Source organism: Trematomus bernacchii, unplaced genomic scaffold, assembly GCF_902827165.1.
Source record: "Trematomus bernacchii unplaced genomic scaffold, fTreBer1.1, whole genome shotgun sequence".
Classification (NCBI taxonomy): Eukaryota; Metazoa; Chordata; class Actinopteri; order Perciformes; family Nototheniidae; genus Trematomus; species Trematomus bernacchii.
In genome coordinates this window covers 578,182-593,155 of record NW_022987313.1, presented here as the reverse complement: position 1 = coordinate 593,155, position 14,974 = coordinate 578,182, and the positions used below count along the sequence as shown (strand labels likewise).

The 14,974-nt window shown below is 43.0% G+C and overlaps 1 protein-coding gene across 1 annotated transcript in view; it reads left to right on the top strand.

Moving 5' to 3' along the window:
* Positions 1-473: 473 nt before the first annotated feature.
* The window catches only part of eif2ak3 (eukaryotic translation initiation factor 2-alpha kinase 3), a 31,414-nt gene continuing 16,913 nt past the window's right edge, over positions 474-14,974 (top strand). The window contains 2 exon segments of the mRNA XM_034114180.1: positions 474-1,003; positions 11,083-11,212. Of these exon segments, the coding sequence (XP_033970071.1) occupies positions 690-1,003; positions 11,083-11,212 (444 nt within the window). The 5' untranslated portion in view covers positions 474-689.

Here is a 14,974-nt window from a genome sequence, read left to right as displayed (position 1 = left end):
TGATGCTCTTTTATGTCGGATGTCTTGACAACTGCTTATGAATGACAGCTGAAATGTCGAATGTAACGCTTACGTTCTGTCAACGAGGGTAAAGTCGACCAATAGCGCTGTTGCTTATCACTATAGTCTCTCTCGTTGGACGAACTACGACACATCCCACCAATCACATTTCCGCCACAGGATTCGCCATCGGGGATTGTTTTGCGTCACCTTTTGCTCTCGTTGCTAGTGCGCCTGCGTCGTTTTGACAAACACTTGATTAGCCAATGAAATGGACTGTTTGGGGGGCTGGAACATTCTGAGCCCGCCTCCTTGAGTGCCAGGTCTCTGATGCAATCATGTTTTGCTTAGTATGCAAGTATACATGATTGATAGCCAACAGCCCAATGAGAAACGGTGGCATGTTTTTTTACCGAATGTAGCGATTTCACTGTCCAATCCCAGTGTAGAAACAAGGCGGGACTTAGCGTTACTAAGGCAAGACTTGTGTCAAGTATAAATGGAATAACATGGTGTCCCAGTGGCTGTTTATGTTTACTTAAAGAACAGATTGAGAAGGGCGTCTTGCAAGAAAGAACGGAGTTTTGTTTGTAGTTTTACCGGTTGTTGTTTTTTGCACTTTTTATGTTAAGATTTACAAGGCCAGTGGCAGGTAAATCTCATACTTCACTAATGTGCCAGTCTTACAAATGGAAAGGGGGCTTCACTTTGGAAACGTGAGCATTTCCCTGGTGCTCCTGCTATTGCTAAACGCGCTCATCGGATTTGGGACTTCTCAAGCTCCGGGCTCCGCAAGCGGCAGGGAGCCACAGTTCTCCACCCGGGGTTCAGCTTCGACCTCGGGGGATGAAGATGGTGCAAGAGCCATGGAGCGCAGAAGCTTGGAGAACGTTGGCCCCCCGGTCATTGTAGCAGACGTTACCGTTGAAGATGATGACAACGGGTCGGCTGGGGAGACCGACGAATCATTCGGAGACAGTAACGGAAACATCCAACCGACAAGGTAATTCAAACTTATACGTCTAACGGACAGCTAGCCACAAGACACCCATTATCGTACAAATGACACGTGTAACGTTGTTTCACACCTGCACAAATGTTACCAAAATGTTACCAAAATGACAAACAAACACAATTAAGGCATCAAGAAGTGTCTATTTGTCATTAAGATTCCTTAAAACCACGCATTTAGCAGTTGTTGAGCTACCTAACTTACAGTATCGTGTTTGGTAAGTATTCCTCCGCTGTGGCACTGCACTCAAAACTTGTTGTGGTTGTGTTTGTTCTCCCGACTTAAAACCCCATTATAACTCGTTTTATCCCAACTCTTCTCCCAATATCACCTTTAAATTATTGTGGAACAATTGCTATGCGGTGCTACAGAACTGTCAGAGAATACATCTTGAAAAACACAGTAATATGACTAGCGAGTTTGACTTATTTTCCGATTGTTTTGATTGAATGGCGTCTGTTGAAAAGAAGGAACAACCCCATGTAATACGCGAGTAACTAGTACTAGCAACTTGAAGTTGTCACTTGTGGTTATTTTTCAAACTATTTATTGTAGGTTGTTGAAATTATGTTGGAAGTATAACAGTACAGTTTATTCGGCTTGGCATGTCCTGTTTATCAAATCAGAAAGTGTCTACCAAAGTTTCCACCTTGAAAATTAGACATTTTCTGAAATGTCATATGTTGGATGTTGTTTTGGTTTCTTGGTACGTTATGATTTTGCTCTGTGAATCAAAACTCTTGAAGTCTGAGTCAGAGATCAGATACATTCACAACTGCAGTTCATTCATTTGATGTGAAAATACACATATCTAAAATAGGTGTGATGTTATGAGCAGCACCATGTCTGCTTTGTTTCCGGTTGTTTTTGTCACATTTGTTTTCACATTCATTCGTCAGTTAGCACTGTTGAAGTTAAATTGCTTCCCCTTTATTATCACACAGAAATCACATTAATAGGGAACATTCCTAATCACTTGGTTGGCAGCAGAGATACCGTCCTCTCAGGAGCCTGTCGCTTATCTCCTCCTGTCAGCAGATAGGCTATGTCTTAGCTCAGGAAAGTAAAATAGGAGTCTGTCTATTTAATTAAACACAGTTAATTGGGAATTAGGAAGAAGCAAGGGATAATGTATGAGGACATTTAAAGCTGACACAAAGTGGCTCTGCACCACAAGCAGAAAGATATCAAACACAATCTAAAGTGTGTGTCTTCCCATGTTGGGTGCTGGGATCTGTTGTTTTTTCCACAAAGTAGACATTTCTAAGAGCAGTAGCTTAACTTAAGTTCATTTGGACATACTGATAGACGTTTTTATAAAGGAAAAGCACAGATTTGATACTTGCTCTACTCCGGTACCAAGAATACAAATCAAAGCTGACAAGTGGCTGTTTTGCAAAGGAATGTCGCTCAGCTGAGAAACCCCCCAGCATTCTGTCACTCAAAAGTTTACAGTTTCAGGCAGAGCACAGGTTTGCTGAACCCGGTTAGACCTGCTGTCCAAAGTGAGAGGCAGTTCTTGGTGCAGTGGGCAGGGCATTGATTTTGTCTTCCTTGGTAAACAGTAGGTTTGACGCCCACCTCAGATGTTTGGCGCAGTGTGATCTTCATGATGTCCGTTCTCTCTGTCATGTTATTCTTCTTATGAGGATACTTTTCTGTGATACAGCCTCTGGAATCATTTTTATTCCAGCGATGTGTCTTTTTGAAGCACATCAGGTCATTCACTCAATTATTCTTTGTGTAGTATTATATATGATGTCTGCTTTTCAAGAGAAAGTTGGACCACAGTCAGTTCTAAAAATGAAAACATGGATGGAATCAAACCATTTGAAGTTTTTTGTCACCATTTCTTACCTTCCTAGCAACATGTGCTGTTGCTGTGCTGAAATGCAGCATTGTTCCTCTTTGCTGTCACTTTGTTTATTGTTGATGCTCACTGAAAAGCTTGCTGACAACCCCCAGGGCTTCAGGTATTACTTCTTGTAATTTGGGATGCCACACAAACCCAGCTTTGTCACAACGGGGAGTAACTGAGCACACTGTGCGGTCAGCCCCATGAAGCTCATGTCAGAAGAAATAGGTGTATTTATTAGACGTAAATGTGTTTCTTTGGAAGTCTGTGTAAAACAGATACAAAAAAAAGCTGTTTCAGATAATGTTTACAAGAATACCATCTTTGAATGCTCCACAAGCAATACGTGGCTTGCTTTTTAAACCCAGTGCACCACCAAGTATACAAACTTATCAGCAAATAAGTGATGGCAGAATAACTGGTGTGAGGACAACCATGGTGAAGGACTTCCTGGAGGATCAGACTCCAGCCTGTCACGCAGTACAGTATGGAGAGGAAATCGACAGTAATTAGCAGGGCAGTTAGCTGGCTATTCCCTGGCCGGGCACCTCCGCTGCTGCAGGACTCTCCTGAGCGTTCCTCCTGCTGCTGGTCACACCCTGCGCCTGTACCATGCCGTAAACACAACTGTCTGTCACTTCTGTTGCTTTCTGCCGCTGCGTCTCCCTTCCCGCTCACCTTTTCACTTTCTGTCTCATGATCTTTCTCCACAAATCACAGTTTCATCACAACCACTTATTGGCTTTTGGTTATCTTATATTGATTCCTTTTCTTGATCCCTGTTTTTATGTTTCAGGACATATTTTAAGGTCTGTTTTTTGTTTTGGCGTATTACATTTCGAATTTTTTAGAGACATAATTTTGCTTATAACAGCTCATTTTCTATTTGTGTAACTAGCTAAATAATAATAATAATATTGAACAACGTTTTTATTTCTGCCAGTTTTCAAAATGATGCCACAAAGGCTATTGATCATCAACACACAAGCACAATAACAAACAACAACAACACTGATATGTAGGAGACAATAAGATAACGAATAAACAATGCAGCTTACACGGCAGATACATCAAGACTGAGCAGGTGAATTATTCATTAAACAATCTGTCTGTGAAACAACAACAAATGTGTTAAAGATGACAGATTTTGCTTGGATAATAATAAACTCATAATTTAATAATAACCGTAATTATATAATAATGAACTTGTGGGAGGTTTCCTGTTTCCATAGACTTACTATCACACCTGTCTCTATGTCTTTGTTGACGTCTGTCTCTGCCTTGCATTCATTCTTTGTCTCTTTCCTTCTTCTCTCTCCTCCCTGCCTTCACACGTACACATCGCTTTTTAATGTCACCCCTTGAGTATATACTCCACTCCATGCTCTGTTTCCACCCATCTGCCAGGAGAATTGTCATTGAACTTCAGAAATGTCACGAAAAATGAGACATGATTTAGGTGTATTTCTCTTCAAATGGGCTAATTTCAACAACAAAAAAGGCTTCATAAATGCCATAAAACATATTTACAACATTTCTTTCAAGAATCAATTCATCTGGAGAAGTTGTTTTTGTTAAAGTATCACTTCTGTTGTATGTCGGTACTGTAAAGAAACACAGAATGGCTTCTTGTGTTGATAATAATTGAGATCTTGTTACATGCACATAAAAAAAAAAAAAGGTTAACAAAGTGTGAAACGGTAACATTAACACTTTTTGGGAGTATTCCACTCTGTGTCCACTCTGTGTCCGCTCTGTGTCCACTTTGTGTCCGCTATGTGTCCACACAGTGTCCACACTGTGTCCACACTGTGTCCACACTGTGCCCACACTGTCCACCATTAATTGGCTGCCTTTTGAAAACTTGCTTCTGTGACCTTTGAAGGCTTTACATGAGGCTGCTGCTGTTTTCCAAGTCAAACACACCAGATCCTGTGGTGATAATAATAATCTTAACACACCCTTGGTCAACTTTTACAGAGTCATTATTTAAACAAAAAAAGAACCATGACCTTGTTAATGACACGAAATCCAAACCAATGATCTTTCGCCACCTGGGAAGGATCCCTTTAGTGCTTTGTTGACAATATTACACCTCTCACAGTCTGTTTCTCTTTGTGTTTTGAAGAGAATAGACGTGTAAAGGCACTATCTTTTTCCTCCAAATTACATTTTTGAGTGGAGCACTTCAAACTCACACTTAAAAACATTTCAGTTTGAAAACTCTTTGCTCAGATGTCAATATTTCGAAGTTTCTGTCAGTTGCAGTTGTTTTTATTTCATCCCCGCTCGCTCCTCCGCCCCTGTATCCTGTAATCTATAAATATTCTAGACGCTCGCTTTGATCCGGCCTTCAGTTTGTGACGGAAGCTGCCGTTGTGTCAGCTGATGGCTGTCACCTCTCTTTTAATGCTGCCATCTATACATTAGAAACTCTGCTCTGGAGACATGGTGTTTACATCTGTCTCAGTGTGTGTGTGTGTGCGCATACATGTTTGAAGACCTGTGTGTGTGTATGAGTGTGTGAATCATGCATGTGAAAGCACTGCCAGGTTTGAAGCCTCCACCAGCGAGCGCTCCTGTGGGGGCCTGCAGCACCTTCGGGAGCACTTGGAGGTGAGAGGAGAGAGGACAGCAGCTTTGTTTGAACTTGCTACCCCCACCCCCCCGCCCTCTGTCCCCCCCCCCCCCCTCTGGGCCTTGTAGCGGCAACAGCTCTTCTGGGCCGCCGTGCTTGCCGGCTGGCTCCCACCAGCCTACTGCTTAGCAACAGCCAATCCGCCGAGCCAGGCGACTTGTTGGCCAATTGCGTCGGAGAGACGGGCTAGTGCTCAGAATTTGAGTCGGCCACATGGGTCTGGCTATAGTTAGGTAAAGGAGGAGGAGGAGGAACTTCTTCTTTTTTTTTTTTGTGAGGGGAGAGTTCATTTCCTTGTTGTTTTTTTTTGCTTCTCCTACTTTGTTTCAGTAGTCCACTTGCTGTAACCAGGGAGATGTTGTGGGTTTTATAAATAGAAATTGTCCCCAAAATAACAGGTCAAGTTGAAGATGATTGAACTCCCTCTGGGAAGTTTGAACTGAGCACTTTATGCTCAGTACTGGAAGCTCAGTCTGGTGCAGCAGTAGTTTTACATTGGAGAGGTCTGAATGTTTAACTCAAGCTGCTAAACTCTGTGCCGCTTCACATAAGCTTATATAATTCCCTTTGACCTGTGTTATCCTCAATTCTTTGGAACCCTTTTTTAGTCATGTCTGCTGATTTCAATTAGTTTTGATCGAACTTCTTTCTATTATAAGGTGAGATGTTCACCAAATACACAGCTGATGTTGGGTTGTCTTATGTTGTTGTCCTTGACTTTCTGACTATCACTGCACTTGATGAACACTATCTGGGTTATAGGATGTTATAGGATGTCTGCAGATTGATAACAAAAAAACACAATTTGGCAAAAATATGATTGCTAAACAATACTAGATTTGGTTATCAGAAGGAATGAGTTTATTAGGTCAGTCCGTGGCTATTTTGGTTAGTCGGCAGGACCCATCCTGCAGCACTGCAGTATGGGTGGGGCCGAGGCAGAAAGGTGGGATATTCAGTGGGAGAGAGAAGGAGGGGAGGATGAAAACAAGGAGTTAGCTGGTAGTCAGCAGGACCATGCTGTCTTGTTTTCAATCTCGCTGGCTCCTCACTGCTTAGCAACAACGAATCAGATCGTCGAATCAGAGCTGCAGCCCAGCCAATCAGCCGTCGGGAGCGTGGCGCCATAGAGTTTGGATTTTACCACGTGTGAGATGATACGCGTTGGAGAGGAGAGCGCACTTATACAGGAGGAAAGAGAGAGAGAGAGAGAGAGAGAGAGAGAGGGTGATAGCAACGCTTTTAAAGTGTGTGTGTGTTTTTTATGCCTGTAGAAGTTTTTCTAAAACCACACCCTTTGCTCTCTGCTGCGCTGGTCTGCTGCAGTGACCCTGCTGGATGTAAAGGTCGATTTTAAAGCACACTGCACATCTCAGACCTGTCACTCAAGTCCTCATTAGTCAGACTCCAGCTGCTGTGACAAAGACTCAAAACAATTACCACTTAACAGCTTCAGAGGACACTAATATAAACCTTTAAGTCTCGTCAGCGTGTGTCAAAGTGCAGATGTTATGTCATCTTTATTGGGGGGAGTTTGTTTTCTTACGAACTCAGACATTTAATGTAGTCTAAAAGTAAGTGGTTAATTTGCATTAGACATTGTTATGCACTGATCGCAGCATGTTCATGTTTGCCAAAGAAAAAGACCTTGTTCTGGTTCCATGCTGTGCTGTGCAAACTGCCTGCAGGTCCTACAGCTTATCTTGCATTGAATTATGGGATTACCACAATTGAAACCTTTAACTGAAAGATTATATATATATATTTGCTGTAAGGCTTCATTTGTTCTCAGTGTGACCAGTTTACGATTGTTTTCTTTTAACACATTTGTGATGAACTGAGTTATTCAGACTCTCAATAAGACACGTTATCAGTAAGAATGTGCTGAAGGAATGCACTCGACTCTCTATCTCCTCCTGCTGCTGCAGCTGGTGGTGCTGGGTGCGGCCGGCTCAGAGCTGCATCCATAACTTTCTCCCCACGTGCTCCCCATGCTCTCGTATTTTTGTTCTGCCTCTCGGTGGCTGCGCGGCAGCACAACTCCACACTCCAGCGTGCATCCAGGCTACTCGCTGTTGCATGGTTACAGACACTTTTGCCCTGCTATTGGCTCAGAGTTTCTCAGAGCTTTACCTCCCATTGGCTGAGCGAGGAGAAAAACAGTGCTTCCATTGGCTTGCCAGGAAGAGAAAGGTTGTTGCGATTGGTCCGGCTCCACGGCTCCCTCTCCTTGGAGACTTGGCCTGTGTAAACATCCTGGTTGCTTCTTTCAATGGGCTGTGTTTACCAGCAGCTCGGTTCTGCCGGTGTGTGCAGACTGAGGCAGTGTCTCTGAGGAGCGGAGAGTCTGGTGAGAGCGAGGCTAATTGGCTCCCTGCTCCACCATACGCTCTGTGATTGAACAAGTACTCTGTACTGTTATGATATTTTGACAGCATTACAGACAAGGACACTAACAACCCTCAGACTGTCGGTAGCCTCCCTATTCTCCATCCTTCTCCCCATTCCCACGTCTTCTCCAGCGCCTCTCAGCCCGTGTCTGTCACAGTCTGCAGCAGCCCCACAGGCTACATGTTATCCCTTTGGTGGCGAGCAGAGCGGCGGCGTCTCGGGGCTCAGACGTGGAAAAGAAATTGCCTCGAGTTCTAAATGGGCTGTTTGTTTTGTTTGAGTCGTTTTTATTGTTTGCTTTAGTACTATTTTTTAATAGCTATTCCCCTCCTCCACTTTTCGTTTTCTCCATTACTATCATGACACCTAAGTTGTAGAGTTAAGTGCCCCCCCCATCCCAAACCCACTCTCCACGCCATCTTATCCTTTATCTGGAGTACAAAGAGTCCACAAAAGCCTTTGATCTCTGTTCTCAGAATGAAATTCTTCTGAAGTGTGAAGTTGAACTCGATGCTCTCAGTGACTTCTTCCCCGTTTTTTACATTCACAGCATGACTTACAGGGGGCGGGGCCAGCCCAGCGAAAGGCCGCCAAAGCTTCCACCCTCTCAGAGAGCTGACTGCTTAGCAACAACCAATCAGCCTAATATTTTTGGCAGGGTTTGTCATCCAATGGAGAGGGTGAGAGCGGGCTTTAGTGCTCTGTTTTCATTGGTGGCTGACAGGAAAAACAATGTTTTTCTTAGTGCTCTACACTTCACTGCTATCGGCAAGGCTGGTAATGCTAAGAGCAGATTTGGGGAGATAATCTTGGCTTTGATAGGACTGAAAGACACATGGCTCATTACTGTTAAGAGTTGCTATTTGCATTTTTATGTAAACTCTCAGATCAGTGAGGTGAAACAACTTGCTGGTCCAGAACAGCACATGTAACTCCCTGTAACATAAACGAACCCTTTACTAAAATTGATTTTACCCCCTCTGAAACAATCAATTTGTGAGTTCTCTTAATTATTTTACATCCTTGAACACGCTCCTTCCCCTTCATGAGTGAAGAGTGTTCGATATGTGAGATCAATAAGGGATTATAGCTAGTCAGTAGCAATTCACCTGCTCAATCCAAGTGATGGATAACACACGGGGGGGCAAATACACTCGGCTTAGTTGACAACTCTCACAGTGCCCGTAAAAAAAAGATGATGGATGATGTCCATGTTTTATTGTTCCCCCCACTTTTTATCAGTTGTGAGAATTAACAAGTGTAACAGTGTCTCTTCCCTTGGCAACTGTTGTCTAGTTGCCCTCGAGGGAGGCAGTTAAAACCCCATATGCCCCTGTGGCCAACAGAGGGAAGCTGCTCTGGCCCCAGCTGTGTGGATGGGGAGCAGTGGGCGTTCAGAGATGGCGTGTGTGTGCATGTGTGTTAAATAAAGCTAAAAGCCCTGTTGACGGCATCAATAGACAGGAGGTGGCCTCAGCTCATGATTGACAAGCAATGCGGCAGAACCCTAAGAGTAAGGCGAAGGGTGGGGCTGGATGTCTCCATCCCTTCCACTCAGTTAGACTGTTTTAGCCTGGAGATACTAGACGAAAGGAAGGACTGCTAAGAAATCTTGCTGTGTGGGCAAATAAAAAACTCATTTGGAGCATTTGTACTTTACTAATCATGGAGAAAAAACCCTTTAGTAAGTAAATGTTTTTGTAGAGCTACATAATTAATGGGGTTGGGGGGTAAAATGTAAAAATTCCTCACCATAATAATTTAAATTTCCTCAGAAGTAAAGCGCACTGGTGCTCTGAGAAATCTGCAGCCCATTCATCATCTCAAAGAAAAACACTTTCACTCCCTGCGTGTTATTTTTAGCTCCCCACTGTGTCTCTGCCAACAATTCCTCTGAGTTAAATATATGCAAAATATTATTTTGACATAACACATGGAGGACTTAATGTGATTTTTGCCAGTGGTGGCCAAACATTTCCATTCTATCCGACCAGGTTTTATTTGTGTTGTGCGTGAAATTATCCATCGCTCAGTTGTTTTCAGCGCTGATATGGTTTTTCTCTGAGCTGTCATCTTGGGCACTCAAGCCAATATTTGTGAACACTTATTTTCTGCCAGCGTTAGCAAAAGCCAAGAAGAAAGCCAAGAATAATCAGAAATGTCACAGAATGATTCCATGGACTCTGAATAGAAAGACAGGCTTTGTTTACACATCAATTATTTATGAGGTTTTACATGTAAATGAGCCTAATTTTTACGTTGTAGTAACAATTTTAAGCATGGGAAAAGTATCCATGTCAAATCTCCCTGTGGACTCTTAACACTTGCTGCTACCATCTGTTCAGAGCAGCGTTAGTTTGCTCTTCTTCTACCTGAGGAGCACAAACCCGTTAGCCATTCCTGTAAAGAGGGGATTACAAGAAAAGAAAAAAAGAAAAGCATAGAATTTGTAATACTTGTAAAAACAAATAAAATCCACTTTCATCATCTTTCTATTGAAATGTTTAGATTGTTTTTTTAAATCAGTCCCAGTGGTTTAAGTGCGCTTTCTGTGTTGAACTTCATCAGTTTTAGACCCTCCAAGATAACATTACAAATAGTTTAAAAATAGTAAGATGTGCTGCGATTGACTGAGTATGATTTATAAATTGAGTTTATCTATTTCTATTTTCCTAAACTCAGATATCAAGGTCCTTGTTACCTATGTCTCTTCATCCAACAGTTCAGTTATGGTACCCTGTGCAAATTACACCATAAATGAACAGGGTGTTTTTTGGATGGATTCTTCTGTGGTTAACTAACAACAATCTCTGTCGTTATGGTAATACGTTTCTCCGTGTGCCTTGTCCCGTTCGATAATCCTCCGGTCTGGTCCGGTCCTTAATCAACATGCCACCCACACTGGCTGACAGGATGGGGTCTGTCATGGCACAGGTGTGCTGTTGGCTGCAGTTGAAGGTCACCCTGAATTCAAACAAGGTTGAGGAATAGAGAGAGAAAGACAACATCTGCAGCACCGCTTAACTATTCATCACCCTTTACAGTCCGGTCTTTAAACAACTTAAATATATCTTGATTGGTGCCCAGAACTGAAAAGGATGTATTTATTCCAGTATGTAAAGCTGCAATAATGGTAAACAAACAATTTTTGGAGAGTGTGCTGAAGTATTTGTGTTGTGTCCTCAGGTCTCTGGTCATCATCAGTACCCTGGACGGGCAGATCTCTGCTCTGGATCCTCACAACCAGGGCAGGAAGCAGTGGGACCTAGATGTCGCCTCAGGGTGCCTTCTATCATCCAGCATCAGCAAACCTGAGGTAGATCAAACTTGAAGTCATTGTACATGCACACATTTGCAAGTTTTCCTTTTGTGTCCAGCAGCAACGATCACAAGATTAATACTTAAAATAAAGTTGTGCAGTCCTCCTATGAATACAAATCCATTTCAATTTAATAGAAATTACTCAGTCAACCACAATCCGTTACGCAGGTCAAACAGACATGGTTCAGCTGATTAAGACCCAGCACCACTTGATGAAAAAGGCCATTTCCAGAGTCTTGACATTCGATTGTGAGGTTAAGGATGTGGTCTCATCTGAGTCTGCCTCAAAACAAACCCTGTACCAACCATTGAACTCGGTGCACTTTGAAAAGTCAACCAAGGGTTGCTGTTGCTTACATTCGTTTCATTTAGATACATGGCAGACATACTGCACACCCCCACATGAATCTGAGCGTGGTTGTTCTGCCTGGAGGATAAGCCTCTTTGTTGACTGTAGTGGTTTACACACACACACGCACAGCAAGCCCCCTCGTCTGTACATGTATACAGAAGCTTAAACCGCCCACACCGACATGCTGAAGGCGCCCAGAGCACTGCTCTCTGAGATGCATACGAGAGACGTGCCTGTGCTGTACTTTGATGTGGACTGTGTGAGAGTTCTGCCTCGGGGAGAAAGCCTCTGATACTAACAAGGGTCTGGGAGGCTGCTGAGATCAGTTTAATGTTGGTCCGCCGTGCTGGTGAGGCGTGTTGGAGCGTAATGAACTCTCTGGCTCTGTCAGTTAAATACGTTTCTGCTTTATTAGTGCGGTACAACAATAGAAAAAATATCTTAGCCAGTCCATGAAGCTTAATACCTTTTGACAGGTGGGTTTTCCCCAAAATGAAGACTGGTTCGAAGGATTTGTTTGGATTTGTTTCCCACAGATGTAGATTGATTGTTTCAATCAATTGGCGCTGGGTAACACAGACACCAGACTGTTTGATTGACAGATCACTGCTGGGTTGTAAGAAAAAAGAGCGCTTGACTTTAGAAAGTAGCATTATACATGTGTTCATAATGAAAGAACCAAATAAGCTCGTTCATCTGATCCAAGGCAATCTAAATATAGTCACTTCAGGGTTACTCACTATAGAATAATCTCCATTAAGTGTTTAGAATCTCCCGTATAAGTGGGTGAATGGGTTCTCAAGTGGGTGCCATTCAGCCTGAACATATGTTTTCAGCCCTGCTCTACACTACAGCAGCTACGTTCCCTATTGAGCAAACCTGCAATTAGAAGGAGGGGATCACTGACATCAGCTGCTGCCGTGTGGGGTAGAATACAAACAAATCTTGCTTCATGATTCCAGATGGGTGAGAAGGGTTATGTTTAAGAATTAGAAAATAGGAATTCATTAACTTTTCTTTTCCTAGACTCCTCTGAGGTTATGCTGGGGAGAACCCCTTAAGGTGCCTTGAAGCACTGGAAGTTAATAGAGCAGAAACTCTGACAGCAAATCTCCATGATGTATTGAAATGTAAATTTGACCTTGAATTTAGAGTTGCACCCCGCTATGATGGATTTCCAGATATCACACTTATTATATGTAAACTGCAGGCTCTCATGCTGTCAGTGGAAGGATAACACAATTCTCTGTAGTCTGATTAAAGTCTGCAATCAACTTTTGATCACTGAAAATCAATGCTTTGAGTTAAATATAAGGCTGTTTTTCTTACTTTGCTGAAAGTGACTTCAAAGTGTATTTTTTCAGTTTTCATTTATATTCTCATAAGAAATGTGATTATGACAAATCAAAAGAACATGGACACATGCAGATTTGTCTTATGATAGCAGTAATGTAGAAAATTAAAAATATCAGTAAAAACAAACCTTTCTGATTGAATTAAAAGTTAAAGCTACAATTATGACACCACTGAACAAAGTCGTAAGTATGTTTTCTTAATAGCAAAAACTATACAGTTTCAAAAGTAAATGAGTACATTTTCTCATATAGTTTTCTCACTGCAAATGTTTGTCAGAAAAAAGTCAGCATCTGGAAGAAATTGAATAAAACATTTTTTTAAATACAATAATTTTTTCGAGGAATTTACTATAAAAAATATGGTCTAACATTTGTTTTTTATGCTAATGTAAATATCCTTTTTGGTTTACTTTGTAGCACAAAGTCCTTACAAGAAAATATAACAAGAGAAAGTAGAAACAACTAGATAAGTAACTAGCTAGTAAAACATGGTTACAAAGTATTTCTATGTCCCTGCTTGGCACAGCATGCTTTCTATTGTCTCTGAGGGCATTACAGTGTTTCCTCTCCTTTACATGTGTGCTCAGTGTCAGACTTCACAAGAGTGTCAACATGTTCATTGTCAGACACACATGTAACATCCTCCTGTCATCCTCCAGTGTGCTCGTGTTGTGACAGAGGATGCTGACTGTGTGTGTGTGTGTCATTATGTGTGTGTTTCAGTGTGTGTGTGTGTGTGTGTCTGTGTAATTATGTGTGTGTATGTGTGTGTTGGACTTCTTCTATTTTCACCTGTTAGCTTTCATTTGGTTGACGGAGCGAAACGAGGAGAGATGCATCATGCCTGTCAGCTCTGAACCCGGTGACTCGCCGTGACGTCACTTGTTATGATCGTGTGTGTGTGTGTGTGTGTGTGTGTGTGTGTGTGTGTGTGTGTGTGTGTGTGTGTGTGTGTGTGTGTGTGTGTGTGTGTGTGTGTGTGTGTGTGTGTGTGTGTGTGTGTGTGTGTGTGTGTGTGTGTGTGTGTGTGTGTGTGTGTGTGTGTGGTGTGTGTGTGTGTGGTGTGTGTGTGTGTGTGTGTGTGTGTGTGTGTGTGTGGTGTGTGTGTGTGTGTGTGTGTGTCGTGTGTGTGTGTGATGTGTGTGTGTGTGTGTGTGTGTGTGTGTGGTGTGTGTGTGTGGTGTGTGTGTGTGTGTGTGTGTGTGTGTGTGTGTGTGTGTGTGTGTTTTTCTCTTTTCTCTTTTCTCTGCTCCTGTCCTTTCTCTACCGTTCCCTTTCGCTTTGGCCCTCCCTGCCCTCCGTATCCTGGAATGCACGTCTGGTGTAAATGTGTGATGGTGGCGGGGGGGGGGGGGTGACCGCCACTAGCTACTACTCCCCCTCCTACGCCTCCTCAGTGCCTGGCAACTGTTTCATTGGTGCACGCCGGGTCCCTGAGACACCAGTCTGCTCGGTGATTAGAGGCTAGGGGGGGTCTGACGGCGTGCCATTGGCTGGCCTCGACGCGCCGGGGAGGAAACAGCCAGTCACCTGCTGCATCCTACCAAGTGTGTTTGTGTGTTGTCTTTTTTTTCTTTTTGAGAAATGAGGGACAGCAGATCCACAAACAGCATTGTCTGCAGAAAAAGAAGCCATCACTACAAAAAGCAAGGATCCGCTCCGGGGGTTAGAGTGGGGGGAGTCTGTGCCAACGTGGAGTGAGTCATGCCGGCGGGGGGGTAGGTTGGGTGGGGGGGGGGTTAGAGGGATGAAGAAAGAAAGGGGGGAGGCAGGGTGATTAGGGGAGGTGAGGTAATGCCTCAGACCAGAGATGATGTCATCACACAGCAGACAATACACACACATGCTTACCTCTGCTGGCATGCAGTGTGAATGAACGATGAGAGAATTCCATTGATCACGACACATTGACTTACGATCAATAGCCGTGCTGTGAATAATGTGACAAGCAATAATTCTTCCAGCGTGGAGAAAGGAAATTAAAAAGGTCAGACGGGTGATATTTTTGGCACAAAGTCGAATTGTTATTCCGGCTTCTCTGATTTTATTT